Genomic DNA, 15067 nt, shown 5'->3' on the forward strand with positions numbered 1-15067 from the left:
AAATATAAGTATATATGATTTTTTTTGTCAGTCCAATAAGGAGAGACATCATAAAGAAAGTGGGGTGGGATTTTGCTGCTTGTCAAGTTTGTCAGGGATATTTACGTTGAGGGGGTACAAGTGCTTGTAGATCGTCAGAGTATTCATAATAAAAATACTTGTAGAACAGGCAGAGGGATGCAACATTTTGTCGATTGGACAGAGGTTGAAGCTTAGATGACAGTTTGAGACCTATCAGGTTGGCGCTCTCTTCAAATTAACATTTTAAAAATAATTTTCTATGCACTGAGCAGTCCATATATATATATATATATATATATATATATATATATATATATATATATATGAGAGAGAAAGAGATAATATGTATGTGTGCATGTATTTAGTTTCTATATAGATCTTGAATTAACTTTCCCGGTCTGGATATATCGTTCATAAATCAATATTTATGTCAATATTGATTGAAATGACCCTTTTGTGATTTGATCTTCAACTATCTTCAGTTGTGTCGGCCATTGACAAAAAGAAAAATCAATTGTGTTAAAACTTTGATAAAATATCATGTGACACAAAATACTGTGTTTGATATAATTCAATGCTAAATATAAAAAATGGAATTGCAGATAAATCATATCGTTTGAATCCATTTGCATCAGCTGGTATTTATTATTATCAGACTTGCTTTCCATGAAAACGGACACAAAGTCGGTTTTTAATCCGAGAATATTCAGTTCCCCCACAAAAAACACTAGATTGGGACAAAAAATATTAATTTCCTTCATCATAAAGGATTTCTCCACTGACCAAAGAGAGAAAAGATAAAGTGTAATATCAGAACAGATACTACATTTTGCTCTTATCCAGTAGGTGATATTATAAAAGTCAGTGGAGAACACATTTTTAAAATTTCCAATTATTCCTGTCTGTGATTTGACTTGAAATGTAAATTTTTCTGTTGTTCGATTGCCACATGTTCTCAGATTACTTCTCGTTTTGTTTTTTTTTTTTATATTATTCTGTCAGTCTTGAAAATTTGACCAATATAAATTTTATCGTTTTTAAAATATTTCCTATTTTATATTATTTCGAAAAAGTTTTATCGATGCCTCTTTTGAAAATAAAACCTGATACCACAGATTCGAAATGGTCATTATATTAATTTTAACAATATTTCAAGATAACATCTATTTTTTCAAGTCCTCATCATCATTTCGTATGAATCCAAAGATTCTATTGTTGGCATTGGTTTCCCTGATAATTTCATAGTCAGAATTCTTTCTAGAAAGACATCAGATATTTATAGGAGGGACCATATGAAGGTTGCCAACATCCTAAATGAAAGTGATTTTTGTGGAACTGGATTTGAACTTGGAACACCCAGGTAGTTAACCACTTGACCACCATCATATCCCTATTTTTCAAGTAAATTGGAGAAATCTACAATCATTGTCCAACAATTTCACTTACTCTCTATCTGTGCCTTAAATTAAATGAAAACTCAGTAATTTCACTAAAAAGAATTTGTGGGTGATTTGAGAAAGTATGTCTGTGAAGGTATTAAAATGTTTATCTTAAACATTTTTACATGAGGTGTCATTTTGAGTAAAAAGTTAATTTTTTTTACTCATCGAAACTCGAGAAATGCGCGGTTAAAATGTGTAAACATTGAATGAATAAAATTTAAGATGGCTGCCATCTGGAATTTCATAGCGCAAGTAGCAGCTTTGATCTTGCGATCAAGATCAAGTGAAACGGAACAAATCAAGGCAAAGCTAACAAGTCAGAAAATTAAATAACTGTTATAGTTAATGTTTCTATAAGTAAAAAGAAAATAATTAAACCAACTTTTATTTTTAATTATGTAGAATAATGGCAAGAAAAAAACAAAATAAATAATTTGAACAACTTTTACACAACTTTTTTTTAACATAAAAATATTTTGAACGTAAAAATAAAAGCTGTTTAAAAGTTGTTTCCATACTTATGCACTAATGTTACTGCGATTGCGTTAATTATTTTTCGGTTTTATTTTTCTTGCATTTATTCTACATAAGTAAAAATAAGTTATTTAAATTATATTTCTTTTAATTTCTTGTTAGAAAAATGAAATAAGAAATGTCCGAATTGACATTTTTTTTTTTTTGCACCGTAGCATATTTTTCGCATCTAAAAAAAATCATTGCAATTTAAAATCTTTGGTTAATAAAAAGACTATAACTTTTGTTTTTTGTAATTAATCAAAACATTACAAGTAATAACCACTTTCATTTAATGTTCCGAATGAATGACAGTCAACAAAGTTTTCTTATTCAACAGAAAATGGGAGGCAGTGGGATATCATAATTTTTTGTATATTTGTGTTAAAAAAATGAAGTTATATTTTAGTTATTTTTTCCTACTCTTATTGACCTCAAATAAGGAATATTGTCATTACTATTTGAGACTATATTTACAGGGACCTAATGTATGGAGTTGAGCAGCAGGTGAAAAGTCATCTCCCTCTCAGTACAGACCAATAAGTCTCCTGTGTGTCATGAGTAAGTTGTTGGAATCCATATTAAATAAAGAAGTAGTCAACCGCCTCAACAGAAACAATCTTCTTAGTGACATGCAATATGGTTTCCGCTCTGCAAGATCTACAGCAGATGTGCTAACGGTTATATTACATAGAATTAGTGAATCTCTTGACAAAGGTTTCCTTTCCAGGGCAATTGCTCTTGACATATCGAAGGCTTTTGATAAGGTATGGCATAAGGACCTACTTCACAAGATTTCCAACTATGGTATTACTGGAAATGTTTTCTCAATCATTAAATCATTTCTCTCTGATAGGTTCATAAGAATAGTGGTTGATGGGCAGAAATCAGAGGCCCACAGTATTAATGCTGGAGTCCCTCAGGGGTCCATCCTGGGCCCAACTCTCTTCCTGATCTACATCAATGATCTCCCAAAGCACATACTTAAATCATTCGTTGACATCTATGCTGATGACACGACCATCTATGGCAACACATCAAAGGCTGTAAATGACAAAGTTCTCTCTAATTCTCTCTCCTCTGATCTTGGTACAATGGGGGAAGAGGTGGCTGGTTACTTTTAATGCATCTTAAACCAAGCTCCTATCTTTACATCATCAACGCTCTGATCCCCATCTGGCATCAATTGAAATGGATGGCTCTCGTCTTGGGGAAGCTCCATGTTTTGACAAGTTTCTGGGTTTGACCTTTACTCTTGATCTGAAATGGAATACGTACATCAAATCTGTTGCCAGGGACGCTGGGAAAATGGTGGGATCCTTCTACTGCTCCAGAAGATATCTCACTACTGATACAATTCTCTATCTGTATAAAAGCCAAGTACGTCCAAGGATGGAGTACTGCTGCCACATCTGGACAGGAGCTGCTAAAAACAGCCTATCCTGCCTTGACAGAGTACAAAATAGACTTCGTGGTTTAGTGGGAGATGCCCTTTTCTCTTCCCTGCAACCTCTCTCCCACAGAAGAGACGTTGCGAGCCTGTCTTTGTTTTATCATTATTTCCATGGCAGGTGCTCGTCTGAGCTCCAATCCCTCGTCCCCCCTCACCAATCTTTCATAAGAAACACCCGTCTGGCTGAAACTACTGTCAATAATTTTCCCCACTCTTTATCAGTGCCTAAATCCAAACGTAGATTCCATGAGCAAAGTTTATTTCTTAGAACTGCACAACAGTGGAACTCTCTGCTACTTGCCTGTTTCCCACCTTGACTACAACTTGGATGTCTTCAAGTCCAACATAAACAAACTCCTGACAAACCGCCCCCTTAAGTAAGACACTCTATCAAAACCCCTAATACTAATGATTACTACAATACTATAATAGAAGTTCAAGTGTAATGTTAACAAACATCTTTCTGCTCTTCTCCCTTCTTAATGACCCCGCTAATTAATTCCCTAGTAGTAGCCCCCTGCTTCAAAGTGGCACTGTGCCTTGTTTGGGGTGAAAATTGAATAAAAAAATTAAAAAAAAAATACTATCTCATTGATTACTGTACACGCAATAACCCTTATCCCTAAGTGGCCTTTGGGCCTTGATAAGTAGTGACTCTCATGTAAAAAAAAAAAAAAAGCAAACTTCTGCATGTCAGTACAATCAGGGAAGCAAGAGACTGGGAGGAAATTCCAAAGTCTAGCAGTTCAACGGGAAGAAACTATTATAGTAGAAGGCTTTCCAGCACCTAAAGACATTTATTGTGACTTGATAGAATTTTATTGTCGGGTTAGGGTTATAAAATAAATAGAATTTTATTGTCGGGTTAGTTGAGATATTTACGTCAAAAGAAAACAAATGCTACAAGTTCGACAGAGCACAACATTCCATGAAAATATTTATAAAACGGTCACAAGGATGCAACATTGGAGCGATGTGACAGACGTTGAAGCTTAGTTGATAGTGCAGAACCTATTATGTTTGAGACTTTTTTGGGAGCCTAAGTCTAAGAGGGAGAGATTAGTGGTAGATGTGACAAGAGTACTTCATGCAAGGCCGAATAGTGGTTTTGCAGATGTATAGGATAATCTCAGGTATGAATAGTTTTTTAGCATGATAGAGGGAACCCATCTTCTTTGCAGCAGCTTTGGCAATGTTTTCAGTGTGTTTTTTTCAATTCATGTTGCCTGTGAACTATTAGAGTAGAAGGCTTTCCAACATTTAGAAACCTCTACATTTATTTATTTATTTCAAATAGCAAATTGTAAAATCATTTTTAACATTTATTTATTTATTTGCGGACTGATATCCTCATCTTTATAGTTGTTGCTGTTTCACCACGTTTTGACCAACTCATCCTCTGACCTTCTTCACGTAATTAAATGAGATGAGATAGGGATGTTGAGTTTCACAACTGTATCCCCAGTAATTACTGCCTTCCATAGTTGTTGTTGTCTCGCCACGTTTTCGCAAACTTAACCTCTGGTCTGCTTTGGGTAGGATTGAAACTGCTATCTTCAGACAGTGCTTACTTAGAACCATAGACATTCAACACCTTTATCCACTGCACCACGGGCCCTGAAAAAAAATAAAAATATAAAAAAAAAGAAATAATATATAAAATTTTTAACATGTTTCACAGTTCCTTTATTTTATTTTATTTTTTTTTTTAGATGTTTTGTTATGTAAGTTTAATGTAAAATTATCTGTTGCAGGTTGATATTTATTTTCCATGGAATGGATTTTTTCACTACTCTCTTCTGAGAAAGTAATGTATACATATTAAGATAAGATTAAGGGTTAGTTGGTTTTAGTTGTTTCATCAAAGAGCATTTTCCAGTCCCCTGCCCTCTCACTTGTCAATTGCCGTTTTCCTCATTTTTATTTCCTGATTTTCCTGCTGATGAACAAGAGATTTCTTCCATGTTCTAAGAAATAATGATCAGATTGTAAAAAGGTAGAATTCATCAAGTTGTGAATTGTCAAACTGGTGCAATGGCCTAAGTTATCCCATCTCCGGATGTTTATCTGAAGAAAAACAAAATCCTTTTAGTGCTGGGTAAATCACCTATGTTACTAAAAATTGACTTTGAAACTTTTGAAAATTGTTACAGAGTGTCACAGCGTACAGTTCAACTAATAATCAAATCCTTTGATAAAATAAATTCTTTCCCCATCATTTTATTTCTCTTCGCCTTTTGACCCCTCTATCTTGCAAGTATACATTCTTGGATCTCTGTTCATAGACCCCCCCCCACATGCACACACAATGAAGGGAGTTAGTAATATTAGGAAGTTGTTACATAGTTTTTGAAGAGTAACGACAAAAACACAGCCTGTGTCTGAAAACATAAGGGCTTATCACAAGTCTATGCTGATAAACGCAAATTCATTAAAAAACGACCCTGGTATCTAACTCTGCCCTCGTGGGGAGGCAAAGTAAGTAGGAACACAAATTCATATTATGTCATTTCATTTAACGTTTTCAGTTTCTTAAGGCACACTTTTCAAGTATTTCATTTCTATTTCACGTGACTTTGTAACTTGTTTGATAAAACTTTGAATTCTCCTTTTTATCATCTTAATCACTATCAACTCATTCAATAAAAAAAATGAAAAATTCATTTATTTGTGTATGAATATTTCTAATGATTAACATATTTTTTTATGTTATTTTTATTTATTTATTGGCTCGATTTAAGTGTGTGTTTTATGTTGTCATTTCTACAATTTGTTTGTTTTTTTAACAATAAAAAAATTGTAACTGTAGAAATCAGATACACTGTCCACTACAAGATAAATGCTTAAACAAAAGCATTGTTTACCAGATCACAGAAGTAGATTCAAATATGGAAACCACTGAATAAAAACAGCATTAATGAACCACTACTGGGAACTCAAAGAAAGTGGATGATCACCAATAGTAGAGTGGAAATAGTACAGTAAACTGGCACATGTAGAAACCTAGGTGACGCGTGCAGATTTTGTTTGAATGTGAAATTAGCTAAACTTTAAAGAACCCCAAAATTTATTATAATGCAGAAGTGAAATAGCAAACATATATATACACAAAATAAACTTTAACTTAGGATAATGAAAAAAAATGAACTACTACTGTTACTACTACTACTACTACTACTACTACTACTAATAATAATAATGATGATAATGATAATAACAACAAAAATGATAATCATAATTAAAAAATAATAAACAAATACATGAACAAATACTCCAGGGTGACATAAAATGTAAATAAACATCCAAATTAAAACTAGGTCATCTCCAATCACAAAGAAATGACTAAATCAATCGAAATCTGATGACAAAAAAAAGAAAAGAAAAACAACAACAAAACAGGTGTGCGTTCATTGACTACAATAAATGTGTGTGTGAGTAACTAAGAATCTGATTGGCTAGCATACCCAGTACCACTGGGACATATAAAAACATGAAGCAACATTACTTCCATGCAATAGCCTGACAAATCCTCAGGAGAATAAAATGGAAAATTTTGTATAGCTTAATTGCCATATGTATCTTCAAAACTCCCTGTGTGTGTGTGTATATATATATATATATATAATGTGTGTGTGTGTGTATGTGTGTGTATATATATATCTTAACTTTTCATTACAGTGCAGTCACTAAAAAAGTGGGAAATTTGCAGTTGTAAATGTTATTGTTTAAATGTTATTGCATCTTTTGGTTTATTCATTTCTTTGATTTGTATGGACAACATTTTGAGCATCTATAAGTGTACTAGTCTTTGAAAAACTATAAAAGTTATTCTTTGTAAAAATAAATTACCATTTCACAAATTTCCTGCTTTTCCAGCGATTATCCTATATATTATTTTCATTATTTACCTATTTTTAAAGTAATTTAACTCACACACTACAAAGAATGCCTCAAGTAAACTACATCTTTTCTCTATTTTTATTGTTTATTCAATGACAACTCTTGCACTTGAACCTGTATATTTTATTGTTAGACTTTTTATCATGATACAGTTTTTTATCATTATACAGTTTTTTTTATCGTTATACAGTTTTTTAATCGTTATACAGTTTTTTTATCGTTATACAGTTTTTTTTATCGTTATACAGTTTTTTTATCGTTATACAGTTTTTTTTAGCGTTATACAGTTTTTTAATCGTTATACAGTTTTTTAATCGTTATGCAGTTTTTTTATCGTTATACAGTTTTTTTTATCGTTATACAGTTTTTTTATCGTTATACAGTTTTTTTATCGTTATACAGTTTTTTTATCATACAGTTTTTTATCATACAGTTTTTAAATCATTATACAGTTTTTTATCATTATACAGTTTTTTTTATTGTTATACAGTTTTTTTTCGTTATACAGTTTTTTTTATCATTATACAGTTTTTTTTATCATTATACAGTTTTGTCTTATTTGTTTTTTGTCGTTATACAGTTTTTTTGTTGTTATACAGTTTTTTTTCATCGTTATACAGTTTTGTTTTATTTGTTTTTTGTCGTTGAGCCGAGGTTGTGCTCCCCTACTACTTCATGATTACTTAAGAATTATTTCAGCTCAACATTGATAATTCCGCTTTAATCTTAAACTTGATGTCAATCATTATTAGTCTGGGGTATCTTGGAAATGAGAAACAAATTGAGTTCCGATTCGTAACATTCAAATTGACTATTTTATTTTCAGAACTTTCTCTTTATAATCCAGATCGCATGGTCAACAATCTTTCCGGTTCTATTTCCAATGTCCATATTGGGTCGGAAACTGGTTCTGAACTTGGTCACCGCAAGTACTCTGATGATCTCACAGTCAACAGCAGCACGACTCCTTTGCTTAAGATCCACCATTCTACTCCTTCTTCCCATGACAAGCTTTCTTCCAATCAAGGTCTGCTTTCGATTGTAACAAGTCAAAGCAGTAACAACCAAAGTGCCACCAATCAGCACGTTTATTCTCAGAGACATTTGATGTACGATACTCCTAGTGTGAAATCTTACCCTAAAACAAGAGAGTATGACTCGGACACAGGCTATCGTAGTGATCAAGAGATTTTGCGTTATCGACACTTGCAGAATATGATGCTCTCCCCAAAGAACATTAATACTGGGAGTGATAGAGTGCCTTTCCATCAACATTATAACCCTCAATTAGTCCGCCATCAAAAAGATGGCTACAGTAGTGACATTGAAGGTTACAGAGTATTGCATAGAGATGCGCCATCTGGTTCATCATTAAGGGGTTCCCTAGTAGGGCAAGGTTCCTCTTATAGACAAAGTCCAAATACTACTTTTCATAACCACAATTACCATTCTGGTGCCCAGAAAGCATTACGTGGAGATGAATTCTACAGTAGTGATAAGGCGGCCCCAAGTGGTCGAACCTGCTTAGCCGATATTTCAGTACCTTTGACTGTTTCTGCAAGTTTCCAAGAGAAAATGCTTGACCAGAGCACACCCAATGGCTCTGGGGCACCACCTAATTTCTCACATTTGCCTGACCCTAGGAAAGATTGGCACTGGAACATTCCACCAAACCGTCAACAGGAAGACCATTATGCAGTATTAGAGAGAAAAGGACACAGTTCTCCCCATGTAAGTATGTCAAAGAAAATCTTTGAGTGCAATATATTTTATATCTGTTTAATTATAAGATGTTTACAAAGTGTTTGTGCAGTTTTAATATCCAAAACCTACTTTATCTTCTTCTATTATATGAAGGGCAGTTGTCTGGATGTCCAGCTAAAAGTCACAAATTACAAAACAAATAACCACAAAGTTGGTATATTCTTGATCAGCATTGTCATGGATGAATAATATGTAAAATTAAAAAAAGATTATTTATTTGCTAGGTTTCATCGGAGGGGCGGGGGTCAGTGTCATATGCACTAATTTGGAAAAAAATAATGACTCATTACTTGAATCTGTTATATAAAGTAGAGTTGTGGGTGTGGGTGTGTGTGTGTAGAGGAATGGGCTGGGTGAAAGAGAAAAGGAGGTTGTGGAGAGAAAAGTTTTTAATAAATATAGGTTACACTTTTGCTTTTGACTAAGACGCAGTCCATGAAAGACTAAGTAGTATTAAGGTACAAGTAGCAGCCCTTAAAGGAACATCATCTATTCTTAAAAGAACTCTTGGATATAAATTTAACGCATAGCAAAATCAGCAAATTTAGCGCTAGACAAGTTCACTCGATCTCTTTAAACTAACTGGAGTAAAATATCTGTTCATATTACATTTAAACTTCTGCATATCAGTGCAGTTAGGGAGAAAGAAACAGGAAAGGAATTCCAGTCTAGTCAGTGGGAAGAAACTATCAGAGTATAAGGCTTTCTTGCAGTTAGGGACTTCAGCAGTGAAGGGGTGGGATTTTGGTTTTTGTTTGGGTACATTGAGGGGACACAAATGCTATGAGTTCATCAGAGCGCATTTCATTAAAATACTTATAAAACAGGCATAGGGATGCGGCAATGGGACAGGAATTGAAGCTTAAGACTCTTTTTTTTGGACGTTGTCAAAAGTGTTGTTCATTATGATTAAGTGAAAGTTCTTTCCTACAGAAAGAAGAATTCAAAACTAGTAATAAACCAAAAGCATTATGTTCCTCTTTCATGTGAAAAATTCTCCAAAACAAGATGGTTAATAGAGGAAAATGTTTGTATAATATTTCGTTAGAGTGGAAAGAATTGTGAGCTTATTTTAGCAGTTTGAAAGTAAAATTATGTCAACAAGCAGAAGAAATGTTGGCAGATAGGATGTATTACCACAAAACACTATTGGTAAAATTCAGTTGTAAGTAAATTACACTCTTCTGGAGATTGAAGGTTCAATTCTTAGTGTAAGCCACACTTAAAATATAATTGCAAATTACTAAGACTTTGTGAGGAGGCAATTAAATAGGGATATTCCAAAATGTTCAGCAGGCTTCTGATCATGTATGTACCTAAACCTAAATGTAGATTCCATGAAAAAAAGCTTCTTTCTTACAACTCCACGCCTGTGGAACTCTCTTCTATTTTCCTGATTTCCAACTGACTACAATATGGTCGTCTTCAAGTCTAATGTTAATAAGTTCTTGATGAGTCATCCCCTTAAGTAATCTAATTTACCAAATTTCCACTACTAACGATTACTATGATATTGTCCCATTGACTGCCATACATTCATCAGCCCTTATCCTCAAGTGGCCTCCGGGCCTTGATAAGTGGTGAAATCGTTGTAAAAGAAAAAATAGATAAATAAAATCTTGAAACTAATGAGTGTGAGAACATATTTGTCTCAAGCACTTGGAAGTTTTTGTTAACTGAAAAAAATCTTGGAGAAATTCTTTAATCCAACGTCACTAATTCATGTCTTGTTTTTATCCACAGAAAATTGACAGCAATATGGGAAGTCAGTCAAATTTGTCTGATAAATACAGACCAAGTGCCCCACCTCCCTATCAGCCGACACCTCCCTATCGTACCTCTGCTGGAAGTAGACAGCAACCACCACCCCCTCCTTATCAACTTGAATCTTCAAAAATTTCCAAAGCTTCTCCACGAACTTCTATAAAACATTCTACTCGGAATCCATATGACACATTTGGGTCTGAACCCGTGCAGCCCTTTCAACATTCCACACCTATCTATGATCATAACAATCCCTACAATCACAATATTATAATTAACAATAATGGTGTCAATTCTTCGATGATCTCTAAGACTGACTCCAGGACTCCGATTCTTAATAAGCGGTGTAATCCACGAATCTCGAGCATGCAACAAAGTAGAGCCGGGGATAATTCTGACTCTTGTCACTCAGGTTTTGATTCCCCTCGTGGATCAACGTCTTCCCACAGTGAAGTAGAGAGCCCTGGCTTGAAAAATCCTCGCTACAACCCCCAACATTTACAGAACAAGGACTCTTTCCCTGGACCCTCGCACTCCCCCTGTACGGCTGGAGGATCACATTATGATGATGTAGCTATCTTTAAAAATACAGAGCCATGTTCACATGTGTCGAGTTCAACGGACAGTGGTTACGGACATGTTTATGAAAAAGTTGATGCTCTTATGCAGCCGTCTGGTAAGTGAATTCATTTTCAATATCATGTGTGCGTGTGTATTTTTTTATTATTTGTTTTTAAGATGTTATTTTTGTAGTGTCTTCAGTAAATCAAATGATGATTTATTTTTATGCAAAAAAAAATTACACAGGAATTAATAAGTAGAAAAATAATTAAATAAAAAAACTGTGCAATTACAAAATGAATAATGTTAGAAATGAAATGCTACAAAAACTTAAAAATATACGTGATTTTTGTAATCTTTTTTATTATATAAATGGCAGTTGTCTGTGGGTTTGTATGTTTGTGTGTCCAGCTAAAATTCCTGAATTACAAAACAAATCAAGTTGGAAACATCAAGTTGGTATATACTTGATCAGTATTACCATGGATGAATAATATCTAAAAATGTATAAAATTTGAAATATGAAATATCTAAAATTTAGGAAAATGTATTCATTTTCTTGGGGGGCAACTAGACCAGGTTTTATCAGGGAGAGAGGAGGGTCATTATTATTATGTACTAATTGTGAAAGAAAATGCTGACTTAATACTTGAGGAATCTATTATATGAAGGGGAGGTGTGTGTGTGTGTGTGTGTGTGTGTGTGTGTGCGCGTGCGTGCGTGCGTGTGTGTGTGTGTGTGTGTGTGTGTGCATGCGTGCGTGCTAAAAATTTTGGTCAGCCACATCTGACCGGGTCGAAACTGGTACCTTCTGAGAGAGCAATATCTCGGATGCATAATATATGAAAATTAGAAAAAATGATCCATTATTTCATAAAGCGGGGTGGGGGTCAGTTAAAATCGTTTCTTTTTAAATAATATCAAGAACTGAGCATGTGACAAGCATTGTTCTTTCAATTTATTTGAATAAAAGAATTTCCATCATGATTTTCCAATCAGCACTGTGGTCCAGTGGATTAGGTTTGCTTATGACCATTAGTTTTGAGGTTTGCGTATACCTATCAGTGATCATTTTTTTTTCTTCTTCATTTAAACCAGGTTGTTTTGTAATTTCAGCAACTAATTATATTAAAACAAAAAACAATTTCCTTATTCCGATTTTTTTTTATCAGAGGCTTAAATCAATGAGAGATAAATGTTTATTTAAAAAAAACAAAAATTCCAATCCAATTGTGACTCTTTATTATAACAAAACAAAAACAAAACAAACTTTTATTCATTTACATTTTTAACAGTTTCTTTTTTTTTTTGCATCTGATTTGTATTTTGGAGGAGGGGAGTTTTTTTTCCCAGTGCACAGGCAACGCCACTACCCAGCTGCTAGTCTATTACATAATGGAAAGTTGTTTGTGTGTGCATATTCAGCTGGAGAGGAACGGGATGGGCAGAGGAGAAAAGAGGGGATTAGGGAGATAGGGATGAAACTTATTAATAATCTGATGATTTCTTTTGAGACTGAAACACAAACGTTTTCATTTAGCTACTTATATAAATATATATATATATATATATATATATGATTAGTTTTTTTGGAAAAAGAATTCCAGCAGAGTGCTCAATTAAAAGGAAAATCCAAATTTTAAGAGCGTACTTATATTTTGTGTACAGAAAGTTGTTAGTTGAGACAGGTCATTGGTACCGTCGGTTTCAAGCCCGATAATAAGGCCCGTTTAAGGTATCCTTATCGAGCTCTCTTCAGCCAATATTCGTCTATCTTATAACCGGAAGTGTGAAGTATATATACCTCGCGAGTCCACGTTCAAATCTCGTTTTGTTTAATCCCCCCCCTTTTTTTTTTTTTTTTTTTTTTTTTTTTATCTATCTATATCTATATATATATATATATATATATATATATATATATATATATATATCGGGTAATGTAATACCTAATTTTCAACTTTGAATTATTTAAATTTAAGATCTAATTTCGAAAAAATGTTTTTTTTAATATATGAATCGATTTTAATTTGAACCCCATTTAATTTTAAAATCTCTTTCCTTATGTATAAAAACTTTAAAATCTGTATTGGTATCGGTTAAAAACTTAAAAATTCGTTTAATTATATCGAACATTTAAAAATTTCCAAAAATACGTTTAAAGTTTTAAAAAATATATTTTTAATTATATCGAATCACGTTTAAAAATTTCGAAATACGTTTAAAAATAATTTTTTAAAAACCCAAATCTTTCAAGGTTTGGGGAAGTGAGTATTTATCTATCCTAAGTGATTTCCCTAGTTTATTAACATTATTATATTTTTCTATAGTTTTAAATTCGAAATAGATTATAAATTACATTTATAAAATATTATATATATATATATGACATTAATTAAAAATCTATAATATAATTGCGATTAAAATCCAAGTTTACCGACTAATTATTTATGTATTTACAATTTTTTTTCCTTATATATATATATATATATATAAAAACAACATCTAAGTGTTGTTCTTTTCATTGATCCAATTTATTAGGAGACCCTTCCTTCTATGTATGCAACTTTTCAAAGCTTCACTCCTCACATTTAAACATTTTATTTTTGGGTCATGAATGGACCGGAGGATGTAGTACTTCTCTGCGTTACAGAGTGAGCATTGACTTAATTCCGGGACGTAGGCTGGTCTATGCTCTATTTTTCTCCATTTTATGGAAAAGGGTGTATTTTTTTCTTTAAGCTCCCACACGCGGGTAGCTAATGCTGTATTCATCCTTGTTTTAGCTCTAAAGGAGCTCATATGTGCATAATACCTTTGTTTAAATTGGCCTTTTGTCATACCTATATATATTTCCGGTATATTTGTGGATTGTTCCGTTACTGTGGCCTCATAGACAAGGGATTCAGCTTTACAATTACCCTCCAATGGACAGCTATTTTTGGTCCTGCAAGAGCAGCCTGCGTTATCTATCTTTTTTGGTTCTTTGGATATTATCGACTTAATTGATGGAGCTGTCGAGTAACTAACTTTCACCGTGTTTCTATTAAAAAGTTTATGTAGTCTATGTGTTCTTGGAAAATGTTTGTCTAGAAGGCTAAGAAAACAATGCCCTACTCTAGTTTTAGTGTTCAATGAAAACGGAGGTAAGAACCAGATTATTTTCCGTTTCCTCTTTCGTTTTATATTTTCTTTATTCTGGGTTTGTTGAAATTTTATGTTTTCATTGAACCCACTTTGATGCAGTGCGTCATTATAATATGGTGCTGCTTTCTCGAACACTTCAGCGTTCGAAGAAAGCCGTGAAATCCTTTGGCTAATGTTCGCTACCATATTTTTAAACACTGTGGGTGGGTGGCATGAACCCTTATTTATATACATGAGTTTTTCATTTAGTTTGTGAAAGGGTTTGTGTATTTTCTTCTCGAGATCTAGAGTGGCATCTAAAAAATCTACTCTATCTAAATTTGTATGTATTATTATTTTAAAGCCTAGTTCCTTAAAAAATTCAGTTAGGTCTTTTCTAAGCCTGTCTAGTGCACATCCATTGTAGTCACGCGATAGGCAAAGTCCATCATCTCTATATAATCCAAAAAAGTGATCTGGGAATTTATATTTCATGGTCTCCAGTAGAAAAAGTCCAACCAGA

General features: G+C 33.3%; 1 protein-coding gene across 2 annotated transcripts in view; it reads left to right on the forward strand.

Annotated features, from left to right (window-relative positions):
- LOC145279614 (uncharacterized) overlaps positions 1–15067 on the forward strand; it is a 350943-nt gene that overhangs the window by 313612 nt on the left and 22264 nt on the right. For both annotated transcript variants that reach the window (XM_080130812.1, XM_080130813.1), the window contains 2 exons: positions 8177–9060; positions 10837–11533. In XM_080130812.1, coding sequence (XP_079986938.1) covers positions 8177–9060; positions 10837–11533 — 1581 coding nt within the window. The remainder of the gene's footprint in view (positions 1–8176; positions 9061–10836; positions 11534–15067) is intronic.

Source organism: Euprymna scolopes, chromosome 7 (genome assembly GCF_053919585.1).
Source record: "Euprymna scolopes isolate OS-2025 chromosome 7, ASM5391958v1, whole genome shotgun sequence".
Lineage (NCBI taxonomy): Eukaryota > Metazoa > Mollusca > Cephalopoda > Sepiida > Sepiolidae > Euprymna > Euprymna scolopes.